Source organism: Rhinolophus sinicus, linkage group LG04 (genome assembly GCF_036562045.2).
Source record: "Rhinolophus sinicus isolate RSC01 linkage group LG04, ASM3656204v1, whole genome shotgun sequence".
NCBI classification, from domain to species: Eukaryota; Metazoa; Chordata; class Mammalia; order Chiroptera; family Rhinolophidae; genus Rhinolophus; species Rhinolophus sinicus.
In genome coordinates this window covers 104249124-104261347 of record NC_133754.1, presented here as the reverse complement: position 1 = coordinate 104261347, position 12224 = coordinate 104249124, and the positions used below count along the sequence as shown (strand labels likewise).

General features: G+C 49.7%; 1 protein-coding gene across 2 annotated transcripts in view; it reads left to right on the top strand.

Annotated features, from left to right (window-relative positions):
• LATS2 (large tumor suppressor kinase 2) overlaps positions 1-11059 on the top strand; it is an 81795-nt gene extending 70736 nt beyond the window's left edge. Inside the window, exons 4-8 of one of the 2 annotated variants that reach the window (XM_074330142.1) lie at positions 494-1824; positions 2734-3316; positions 4207-4389; positions 5998-6104; positions 8708-11059. In XM_074330142.1, the coding sequence (XP_074186243.1) occupies positions 494-1824; positions 2734-3316; positions 4207-4389; positions 5998-6104; positions 8708-9202 (2699 nt within the window). In that variant the 3' untranslated portion in view covers positions 9203-11059. The remainder of the gene's footprint in view (positions 1-493; positions 1825-2733; positions 3317-4206; positions 4390-5997; positions 6105-8707) is intronic. The other variant, XM_074330143.1, reaches the window with a different exon arrangement.
• Positions 11060-12224: the final 1165 nt, after the last annotated feature.

Sequence of the window (12224 nt, the reverse complement as noted above, 5' to 3'; positions counted from 1 at the left end):
AAAGGCGTCCCCCCGCCTTGTGGAAGGCCTCGGAGAAACCCACACCATTGTTGTGGGGATTGCACAGGCTGTTTGTTCAGAGGAGATGGGCCTGTTTTCCTCTTGGCAGTGCCAGGCCCTCGTCCGTCTCACACGGCTCCCAGGCCGCAGGCCTGTGCTCTGCGACATTCTCTTCTGCATTTGCCTGTGCTGTGTGCTCAGTGCTACATCTTCTTAGTCGAGGAAACTGTGATGTTTGGCTGTGACTTCTGCCTGGCGTGGTGTCCGTAGGGGGTCTTGGCTCTGCCAGGCGTCCCTGTGAGGGGTCTCTGTGGGCAGGGCAGAGCCTGCAGACTCCGCAGGCAGCCTGGATGTCCCCAGAGCAGGGCCCTGCCCTGCCAGAGGCCTTCAGCCTTGGAGCGGCATCAGCATGCTAAGGTGAGCAGGAGTCTGAAACTGCCAGAACCCGCAGCACAGACCCCTCTAATGGCGCGTCCTTTTCTTTCCTCTGCAGGAAAGGGCCTTGCGCCCACCTCTGTGCCGAGGAGGCCCAGCTTCGAGGGAGCAGGCGACCCTTTCCCCCCCTACCATCAGATGAGCGGCGCCTATGAGGGCTGTGGCGCGCTGGATGAGGTGCCCCGGCAGTACGTGGACTTCCTCTTCGCCGGGGCCAGCCCCCACGGCGCGCCAGGCGGCCCCCAGCACCAGCCCAAAGGCTATTCCTCGAGCATAGAGGCGGCTGGGCTGACTTTCCCGGGGGCCGGGCCCGGGGTCCAAGGCCTCCCGCTGCAGGCCCCGCACTACAGGCCGCACCTGCTGGTGTCCGGGGAGCCCATGGGCTACGGCGTCCAGCGCAGCCCCTCCTTTCAGAACAAGGCGCAGCCAGACGCGGGTGGGTACGCCAACCTAGCTGCCAAGGGCCCGTCCGGGCAGCCCGGGGTCAGCCACGCATTTCAGCCCGCGGGAGCCGCGGCGGGTCTGTACGTGCCGCACCCGCACCACAAACAGGCCCCCCAGGTGCACGTGATGGGCCCCCAGCAGAGCCTGCTGGCGCCCGCCAGGAACAGCCTCAGTGCAGACCTGTACGAAGCAGGCAGCACGCCGGTGCAGCCCTGGCCGGCCCCAGGCCTGGCCCGCCGAGACTCTCTGCAGAAGCCGGGCCTGGAGGCGCCGACGCGCCCGCACGTGGCCTTCCTGCCGGAGGGCCCGGTGCCCAGCAGAACCAGCTCCTTTAACAGCCACCAGCAGCAAGTGGCGGTGGCCTCCCCCAACACCATCACGGCTGTCACGGCCGCGCACATCCTGCACCCGGTGAAGAGTGTGCGCGTGCTCAGGCCCGAGCCCCAGACTGCCGTGGGGCCCTCCCACCCGGCCTGGGTGCCGCCACCCGCCCCCAGCCCGGAGGGGCCCGAGTCCGCCGACGAGCACCCCCCACCCTTAGGAGGCGCCGGCACCTTCCCGCGGGACGTGGACGTGAGGTGCCCGCCCCCACCATACCCCAAGCACCTGCTGTTGCGGGGCGCAGCCGAGCAGGTGGACGTGGACAGTCTATGCACCGAGGTGGAGCAGCGGCTGCGGGGTGCACAGGCCGAGACCCCGGACCGGGCCGATCGGGGCCCCAAAGGCGCCAAGGCCGACCGAGCCGGGAAGGATAAGAAACAGATCCAGACGTCTCCCGTCCCAGTCCGCAAAAACAGCAGAGACGAGGAGAAAAGAGAGTCTCGGATCAAGAGCTACTCGCCCTACGCGTTCAAGTTCTTCATGGAGCAGCACGTGGAGAATGTCATCAAGACCTACCAGCAGAAGGTCAACCGCAGGCTGCAGCTGGAGCAGGAGATGGCCAGAGTAATGTTTCGTTTCCTTCCTACCGCTGTCCGTGCCCGCTGCCTGCCGTAAGGGGTGGATGGCAGCAGATGCCTTCCGCTTCCGCCTCGTCGTCCCCTTAGGTGCAAACCCATCATCTCCCGGCGGTGGCCTGGGCACAGCGGAGGGACCTGGAGCAGTGGCAGGTGTCGCAGCCGCCCTTCCCCTGTCACCCCGACGTCAGGGTCCTAACAGGAAAACTACCAAATGAATTGTTAGGATGTGTCCTCATTCATTAACAAAATTCATCAGGTTTTGCTAACTAGTAGTAAAACAGTTTGGGAAGAGTAGGAGTGAAGTTTGAGGTTTTATGAATTGAAATTGTGGAATATATAAAGAAAAATATAGTAGTGATTGATTTATCTTTTCTTTAAGTGGATACTTAACAATTAACATTTTAAATATACTTGACACTAAACAGCGAGAGAAGATAATTGATGAAATTATTTAAATAAAATGTTAATATAAATTGAAATCACACAACCAATAATTTCAAATTCTAAAAATTTGTGGGTTTTGTGCTCTCCCATTTTCATTGACTTTTTCTTTTCTGTTTTCCTATTTTCCATGAGCTATTAAAATAGTAGATTGCTCTTAGAGTTCCAGGAATTTTATGGTCCCCTTTCCCACAGCTTTTTATTAGTAGGCGTTTCCTTTAGTTTTTAGGGCCTAAAGCGACCTCGAGAGAGAGCTGTCTGCTTTGTCTTCGTTTGGGTTTCAGATTTGTGTCTGCCTGTGGTACAAAGAACAGAACCGAGTGTTCTCTTGCTTGGGGCATGTCGGACCCATTCTTGCGTCCTGTCATTCCTGTAGATCCAGGCAGGGTCCAGTCAGTCCTAGGGCATCTCTTGCCAGGGCCCCTGTGACGTGACCTTGTCTTCTTCCGCACAGGCGGGGCTCTGCGAGGCCGAGCAGGAGCAGATGCGGAAGATCCTCTACCAGAAGGAGTCCAACTACAACAGGCTGAAGAGGGCCAAGATGGACAAGTCCATGTTTGTGAAAATCAAAACCCTGGGCATCGGCGCCTTTGGGGAGGTGTGCCTGGCGTGCAAGGTGGACACTCATGCCCTGTACGCCATGAAGACCCTGAGGAAAAAGGACGTCCTGAACCGGAACCAGGTGGCACACGTCAAGGCCGAGCGGGACATCCTGGCCGAGGCGGACAACGAGTGGGTGGTGAAGCTGTACTACTCCTTCCAGGACAAGGACAGCCTGTACTTCGTGATGGATTACATCCCGGGCGGGGACATGATGAGCCTGCTGATCCGCATGGAGGTGTTCCCCGAGCACCTGGCCCGCTTCTACGTCGCCGAGCTGACCTTGGCCATCGAGAGCGTCCACAAGATGGGCTTCATCCACCGGGACATCAAGCCGGACAACATTTTGATAGATCTTGATGGTCACATCAAACTGACAGACTTTGGCCTCTGCACTGGCTTCAGGTGGACCCACAACTCCAAGTACTACCAGAAAGGTACTGTCGCAGGCCCGGGCACCCACCCCGCACTGAAGGGCAGCTGCAGCTCACCCTGGCAGCTGCTCAGCCTGGCAAAATTGTCTGTCACTCCATTATTTTATAATTTGGTGAGACATCCTTTGCTCCCTACAGACAAAGTGACATGTGTGAGGGTTTTTTAAGTTGGTGGATTTCAGTTTTACTCTGATATTTTTGGGATAGTAGGCGATGGGGTGTCGTGGGCCTTTGTGAGAAACCATCACTCTGTCCTATTAAAACGAACCTTAAAAAGGAAGTGTCAGGACCCCGAGGAACCGTCTGTGCAGCCAGCCTGAGTCTCCTGCAGTGTCTGGGTGTACGTGTAGATGCAGAGTGGTGTCGTCCATCTCCTGTAGTTGTGCCGTATACAGGGAAGTCAAAAATAGCAGGCCTTTATCTTGTTCATGGCTCGGATTCTCCCAGCACTTACTTTAACACCATAGCTCAGGCTTTCCTAAGTCATTCCCATTTTATGGCACTTACGCCATTTTTGTTGACATTTTTTAGTCCTCTGACGCTTTTCCATGGTCACGTTAAAACACGTCTTGCGTGCTCATTTCAGTGGCACATGTACAGAGCGCGTCTTATCGTGGGTGGGAGCTATTGGGACTGGCGTGTGGGTCCCTCAGGTCCCTCAGGTGCAGCCTGCGGTCCCACGATCACAGAACCATCGTTTGTGCCCGGTGCCCTGCTGGCCTCACGCAGTGTCTCTGCCCCAGGACGCGGGCTGCCCCGCGGAACCTCAGGGCTACCTGTCAGGGTGCCAGCAGCTGGGCCGTCTGAAGCTGTGATCTGTTGTGATGTTGAATGCTGACAATTCACTTTGTTTTGTATTCTCTTCTTTCGCTGCCGTGATTCCTGGGTGGAAGGGAGCCACATCAGGCAGGACAGCATGGAGCCGAGTGACCTCTGGGATGACGTGTCAAATTGTCGGTGTGGAGACAGGCTGAAGACCCTGGAGCAGAGAGCCAGGAAGCAGCACCAGAGGTGCCTGGCCCACTCCCTGGTTGGGACCCCAAATTACATCGCGCCGGAAGTGCTGCTCCGGAAAGGTGGGTACCTGGCTGCTCACCTCCAGTGTCCACACTCCTGCTGCCCAGCGGGGGGCGGTCTTCACTCCAGTCCTTTCACTGTCTTCCTGGCTCCAGCTTGCTAAGACCCACCCCACCCATGTTCCCATTGGAAGCGTGCATCACTTCTGTTTAGGGATGGAAGTCACCACTGGGCAGTCTCTGCTCACTCCTTCCTTTGGGTGGGGTGCGTGCTTCCTACCTGTGACCCAAGGGGGTCCCTCCACAATGGTTCTGCCAGCCATGTGATGGAGACAACTCTGAGGGTCACCAGGACACTACTCAGCCTGCCATCTCCAGCTGGTCATTGAGTGTGACAGTCCAAACGTTGTTTCCCCTGGTTTCCCTGCTAGTCCAGAAGCACCTTACAGGAGAGGTTTGGGGACAGCAGTGTGCAAAGAATTACAAGTGCTCACTTGGGGGGGTGTCCAGATGTGACATCTGACTGAGACCCAGAGGAGCCTCTCAGGGACCCATCACGTAGCCCTCGCAGCAGTGGTGTGTTGCTTTGGTCTGTGCAGTGGTCCAGCGTGGATGGCCTTCTCTGCTCGTGTGCTGTTCCAAGTCATTGCAGCAGCCAGCTTTGGATCAAGTGTCAGTTTCCTTTGTTCTCTGTCAGAGCCCGTCTGACAGGAACCACCCTGAGAGGCGTTGGGAATAGTAACCTTAGAGTAGGAGGAGGGGGCCCGAGCTGTGTGGGGACATTCATGTCCCCCAGCACCCCACCCTGTGCACAGGCCCACAACCAGGGGGTGGAATTATTCTGCAGCCTGCAGTGCCACCTGGGCAGGAGCTAGACTGGCAGTCCTGCCAGTAGGTCTTATGTCTCAATTCACACCTAGCCAGGGTTACGTGACATAAAGACTGGAGCCTGGCTTGGACTGGACCTTAGGGCTCTGGAGGAGAAGTGGGAGAGCGTCAAAGAGAAACGTGTACCTTGCTTTCAGCCCCTGGAGCCCCTGATCCAGCCGCGGTGACACACCTCGGCTCTGTCAGGGAGCTCTGTGACCAAGAGCCAGCTAGGTAGTTCCTCGCATAGACGGTGTCTTTGGTGACACTTGTTCCCTCTATCAAAGTGCCCCCTTCTCTCCTCCCCTCCTCTATTTTCTTCAACTTCCTCCAGACCCTCCCAGAAAAGGCTCTCCGGGAAACACCCATCACTGCACACACCTGTCTATTGGCATGTCTTAGCACTTTCTGTTTTGTGCTTTCTACTGTTTTAATTTGTGTCTGTTGGTATGTCCTTGAAGAACTTAACACTCTGGTTGGTATTGTCACTAACAACAAGTAATCTTTTCAAATTAAGAAGCCTTTTCTTATTGCAAAAGTATCCTGTGTTTATCACAGACTAATGACTGAAAATAAGAGAAGGCAAGTGACCATCCTCTTTCCCACATGAAGACTGTCAGCGCCCCACAGGTGCCCTTTCCAGCTTTTATTCTGAGCCACTCATGCAAGGAGACACGTTGGTGTAGGTCGGTTTTCTTCTGCATAACACACATGCTCGTGGGCCGTGCTTCTCGCGTGGCCGTCGGTGAGTCCCTAAGGCTTCGTGCAGGTCTCTGAGAGGGCTGCACGCCTGTCTTCCAGGGTACACTCAGCTCTGTGACTGGTGGAGCGTCGGTGTGATTCTCTTCGAGATGCTCGTGGGGCAGCCCCCCTTCTTGGCCCCCACCCCCACGGAGACCCAGCTGAAGGTAACGGAAGAGGAAACGTGTCTGTTTGCTGCAGACACACATGGTCTTGTGACCTTTTATTCTTAGTGTAGGAATGTTAGTTGTATATGTTGGGTTTTTTAAAGCATTATTGTTATTACCTATTTTGAAAATTTTTATTTTAATAAGTAAAGCCACAGAGTTAGACCTGAATACGCGTGTATGAAATTTTCCTTGAATCCTTGGTCACCTGCCATCTTGGTGTTCCCAAGTGAGGGCAGTGAGAAGCAGTGTTCAGATCTAGGCTCTGCTGCCACTGTGCCTGCTGCTTACAAACAGACAGAAAACTCTAAGTGACCTAAAGAAATCACTTGGTGTATTTGGAGGTTATATCGTTGCTGTCTGAAAACTATCAGCTGTATCAGACTGGTTGCGCATACTTCTAATATTAATTTGAAGTAATTAAATAATTATTTTATCAATCATTTAATGCTAACTAATTAGTTTTAGAATGATGGCCATTTAATCCGGAATAAATGATTGGTAACTTGAGAAAGATTGAATTGAGAATCTGATGAAATCTTTGGAACTTCTCAGAAGAGTGCACTCACCCACTGACACACATGCTTACTAGCAATTCTAGGGAGTATTCATGTGCCCCAAAGTTCATGGTAGATCCTAAATTAATAGCTCCTTAATCAGAGGGACCCTACGTTAAGGCCAGGCTTCACTCCAGTGACAGTGAATTGGAATTCAGCATCCTCTGTATCCTAGTTGAATAGCTAAACCACTCACTAATTTGTCTGAGTGATGATAACCCTGTGTCCAGTGGGATAAACTTTACCATTTTAACCTTTTTCAACTACAGTTCGGTGGCAGTAAGTACATTCACAGGGTGTGCACCTGTCACCACTGCCTATTTCCAAACACTTCCATCGTCCCAAACAGAAAGTGTCCCAGGTAAACACTAAGTCCCCATTCTTCCCTCCCTCCAGCCCCTGCGACCTCTCTTCCACTCTCTGTCCCTATGATCTGACTGCTCCGGGGCCTCATATGAGTGGGATCACACAGTGCTTGTCCTCCGGTGATTTATTTCACTCAGCAGAATGTCTTCAGGACCCACCCATGTTGTCAAGGGGAACAGGATTTCCTTCCTTTTTAAGGCGGAATAATATTCCCGTGTGTGTGTATCACGTTGTGTTTGCCCACCATCTGGCAAGTGGACACATGAGTTGTCCCCACCTTATGTGGCTATTGTGAATGGCACTGCTGTGAGCATGTGCACACAGGTGTCTGTTCGAGCCCCACTTTCCATTCTTCTCAGTGTGTCCCCACAAGTGGGATCGCTGGGTCATGTGGTAGTTCTGTATTTATCCTTTTGATGACCCTCCACACTGTTTCCCACAGTGGCTGCACCAATCTGCAATCCCACCAGCAGTGCACGAGGGTTCCCTTTTCTCCATATCCTCACCAACACTTATTTTCCTCCATTTTTAAATAGCAGCCATCCCAGTGGTGACTTCATCCCAGTGAGCTGGTGTCTCACTTGGTTCTGATTTGCATTTCCCTGATGATTAGTGACGTTGAGTCTCTTTTCTTTCGTGTGCTTATTGGACATTGGTGTCTTCTTTGGAGAAAGGTCTGCTCAAGTCCTTTGCCCATTTTAAATCAGGTTGTTTGTTTTGTTGTTCAGTTACAGAAGTTCTTTATATATTCTGAATGTTAACCCCTTATCAGATGGATGTTTTGCAAATATATTCTCCCATTCTGTGGGTTACCTTTTATTCTGTCAATCGTGTCCTTTGGTGACCAGAAGTTTTAAATTTTGATGCAGTCTAATGGTACATTTTTCTTTTGTTGCCTATGCCTTTGGTATCATGTCCAAGAAGTCATTGCCAAATCCAATGTTATGAAGATTTTGCCCATGTTTTCTTCTATGAGTTTTATAGCTCTAAAAATGACTGCTCAGGTTCAAACCAGCCATCCACCCACACCCCGCCTGCCTCCTCTGAGGCCCATCCCCCGGCCCGCAGCCAATGATGCTGCCGTGTTCTCTCCTTATTCGAAGTGCGAACAATGAAGTCCTTAGGTTTTCTCCTCACAGTGGGCACATGTGACATACGTGTTTACTGGTCATCCAGACGGCTGGTCTGTGTGGTTAAGCATGAGGAATACGAGGCCAAGGTGGTAGGTCAGTCAGCTTTATTCTTCTCTGTGACCTTCCTTTTTTTTAAATTTCAAAACCTCAGTTGACCATCTCTTGGTCACGATAAATACTGAATGAGAACCATGAAATGGTTCAACAGAAATCTGTTGCCATAGCTAAAGAAACGACTCACAGAGGATCAGTCTCTTCATTTTTGTGGAGAGCGCAAAATTCTTTTACTAAACAGCCTCTAATGGAAGACAGTCGTCGCTTGGTCTGTGTGTGGCCTCAGCACCCAGGCCTCAGGCCACGTGTCCCCTACTAGACCCCCACTGACCTATCGCTGCCAGGTTCTCAACTGTGGCTTCTGTGTCTGTCCTGACTTTCCTCCCATCATGCAGTAAAATTGCGTAAATCACATCATCACGTACTGTCCCAGAGCTGCCCATATTGGCCTTGGGATGTGGAGAAACTAAAACTGGTTCTGTTGTGTCTTGAGGTGATAAACTGGGAGAACACGCTGCACATCCCAGCCCAGGCCCAGCTGAGTGCGGAGGCCCGGGACCTCATCACCAAACTGTGCTGCGCCGCAGACCAGCGCCTCGGCAGGGACGGTGCCGATGACCTGAAGGCCCACCCGTTCTTCTCTGCCATGGATTTCTCCAGTGACATCCGGAGGCAGCCCGCCCCCTATGTTCCCCAAATCAGCCACCCCATGGACACCTCAAACTTCGACCCTGTAGATGAAGAAAGCCCTTGGGGCGATGCCAGTGAGGACAGCAGCAGGGCCTGGGACACGCTCACCTCCCCAAACAACAGGCACTCTGAGCACGCCTTCTACGAGTTCACCTTCCGCAGGTTCTTTGACGACAACGGCTACCCCTTCCGGCGCCCAAAGCCTTCAGGGCCCGATGCTCCGCGGGCCGGCACCCCTGCGCTGGAAAGCGCTGATCTGGTGGGTCAGGCTGAAGGCTGTCAGCCAGTGTATGTGTAGGCAGCAACAGGCCCCCTCCCGCTGCCTCGGGCCTGGGGTGCCCGTAGCTGCTCGGTCACAGGCCTGAGGGAAAGTTCAGGTCGGCTTTGTGTTCAGTTCCACCGATGATTAATTCACTTGAAATTCTGATCTTCAACAAAAATACACCAAACAAACAAAAAAGCTTTTTAAAAAAGGATGCAAGTCTAGCATATCTTCATTTCTAGATTCTGGTTGAGTGGGATGGGTGTCGACATTGCTTTGAACTAGCTTTTGAGGAATATCCTGCATTAAAACATTATTTCTAAAAATTTAGTACAGTTTAAAAAGAGCACTTATTTTGTTTATAGCCATTTTTCCTACTAAATTATAGGGATTAACTTTGACAAATCTTGCTGCTGTTATTTTATACCTTTGTATTTTGTCCACAGCACTTACATTTAGGACAAGACAGTACAACTGAAGAACATGTGATAAGAAATCTCTGTGCAATAACATAAGAAGAAAGATAACACTGTTCTGATGTTACTGATACCATTTTATTCACACAATGTTTTTTGTTTCATATTTTCCCCACATTTCAAAATTGTGATATAATGTTAAAAGCTGCTTTTTTTTTTCTTTTTCTTTTTTTTTTTTGCTTTTTGCATATTATAGTATCATAGAAAGTGTGAGCAAGGTGACTGGGTGTGATTTCCGATATCTGGTGTGTACAGAGGACCGCATGAGCAGAGTTTTCTATTATAAAATGACCGTATCTTGCCATTCACAGCGGGTTCTGTGAAGACGTTTTTACCGAGAATCTATAAAAGAGACGCTCTAGACAGTGTGCGATGACGTGTCGTGTGGGTGATTTGGCTGTGACTGTGCCCTGACTGTTCTGTTGGAGAGATGTCGGTGTGTAACTGACAAGACTTTCTGTGTGTGTCTTGGGTATGATTGGGTTCTTTGGGGGGTAAACGTAAACATTTGTCATATACTAAACTTGTGTACATCAAAAGGGATTAAGTTAGCTATGCCAAAAAGTTCTAAGTTAATCGTGGAACTCTGTCCATGTCACTGGTCAATCTGCTCTCTCGTTCCTGGTTGTAGCTGACGTGTGGAATCTAATACGCCACTGTGCTGCCAACAGAAGGCCACTGAGAGGCCTGCCCTAGGCCATGCTTGTCTGAGGCAGCGGTGGTGTGGCAGGTTGGAGTTCAGTAACCGAGGCAGGCACCCTCTCACATTTTGTTTTCGGTGTGCTTTGAAGTATCAATCTTAACTTGGTTTTAAAAATACATGTTTCTCATCTTTGTAAAACAGCAAGGATTACTCAAAGTGACATTGAAATACAAAAATATTAAGCCATACATATTTTCTTAGAAGTGTAGATGTATATATAACTACATAGCTAAACATACAAAATATTCCTTATTTCAAATTAGTATGATTCCTATTTAAAGTGATTTATATTTGAGTAAAAAGTTCAAATTTTTTTTTTGCTTTTTAAAAACCTGATGCATCGTGTTTTTCATTATATTATTCCACATATTTTTCCTTGAAGTTTTTAGCATAATGTATTCATTATTTAGTATATATCTAGGCAGCAACACTTAAGCATTTATCAATGTCTAAACTAAAAACAAAAAATGATTCCCGTGTACTGGTTTACATTGTGTATGAATGGCCGATTCTGAAGTCTGCTGTGCTTGTATCGTGACTGTCAGTATTTTTGCTATTTTTCAGTAATGCCATGTTGTTATTTACAGCGCTCTGACACACTTTTATGTGGTAGGTTCTTTCTCAGGAACTCAATTTAACTATTATTTATTGATATATCATTGCCTTTGAAGAGCTTCTACTGGCACAATTTATTATTAAAATTTTGAATCCAAACTCCTTGGTGTCATGTTTTATTGGAATTTGTAAGTTCTTGCTTTTGTCAGTGAGTCGTATGAGACAGTTAAAATTAGTTTTTTGTGTATCCTTAGAGAAATGAAACTTTATGCATATACAGCACAAGAAAATATGTATACTTTTTTGCCTCTTTGACACAAGTAGGAGAATTATGCATTTTTTATGCATCTGTTTTCTTTACTTGGAAGTGCACATAAATTCTTCATGCTTTATTATTACCATGTAACAGTTCATCGTGAGGGTCTATTATAATTAGACCAGTCCTGTATCAGTAGATATTTCACTTGTTTCTGGACTTTTTCTCCTATAAACCGTGTTGGAATAAATAACCTCTTACGGTCATCATTTTGTGCCTGTGCAAGTAAATGTGTAGGATAGATTCCTAGAGGTAGTATTTCTAGGCCAAAAGTTCAGTGTATGTGCAATTTTTATTGCAAAGTAGCCCTGAGTGGTGTTGGGAGGGAGCCCTGCATGGCTGTGTCCTACACGTCCTGCCAGCTGGCTGAGAAGGCACAGCCCTGACCACTTCTCAGCACTGAGTTTGCTATGGGCACTTTTAGGGGTGCGGCAGTGTCTCCTTCCAGGATAAAAACAGCCAGTGTGCTTACTGCTTGCTATAACAGGGGTGATCTTCCTCCAGCTAAAGGAGCCTCGGCAGAACCCATCTGGGCCTCCTGTGCTTCATCCAGAGACTTGGGGCAGTGAGAACTCGTGCAGACACGTGAGTGTCGTGCTGTGCGTGACAAAGTCCTTGGTCTCTGATCCCAGAATCTCTTGTCTGAGTCCAGCATTCATGAGGGAGTAACAGGCTCACGTATTACCTTGCAAGTGGGGTAAAGTCAACTCTTCCACCTGGCATAATACAACAGGTATTGTATCGATATATACATTCCCAGTAGTGTTTACTTAGAGTCTTGCCAGACACACAGTGTAGTAACCTTTCCAATCTTTGCCCCTGACTAAAAAACAATCTTGGTTTACTTGTACTTGGCATTCCTCTTACTTTGAAAGGAGTTGAGCATCTCTGTGTAGGCTTGATAATCTGTTTGAATATCCTTACAACGTGGTGGTCCTGATTTTATGCATTATTTGAGTTTGGTGCCTGCGGCCTTCCTCAAAGACTCCCAAACTATTCCCATTCCCT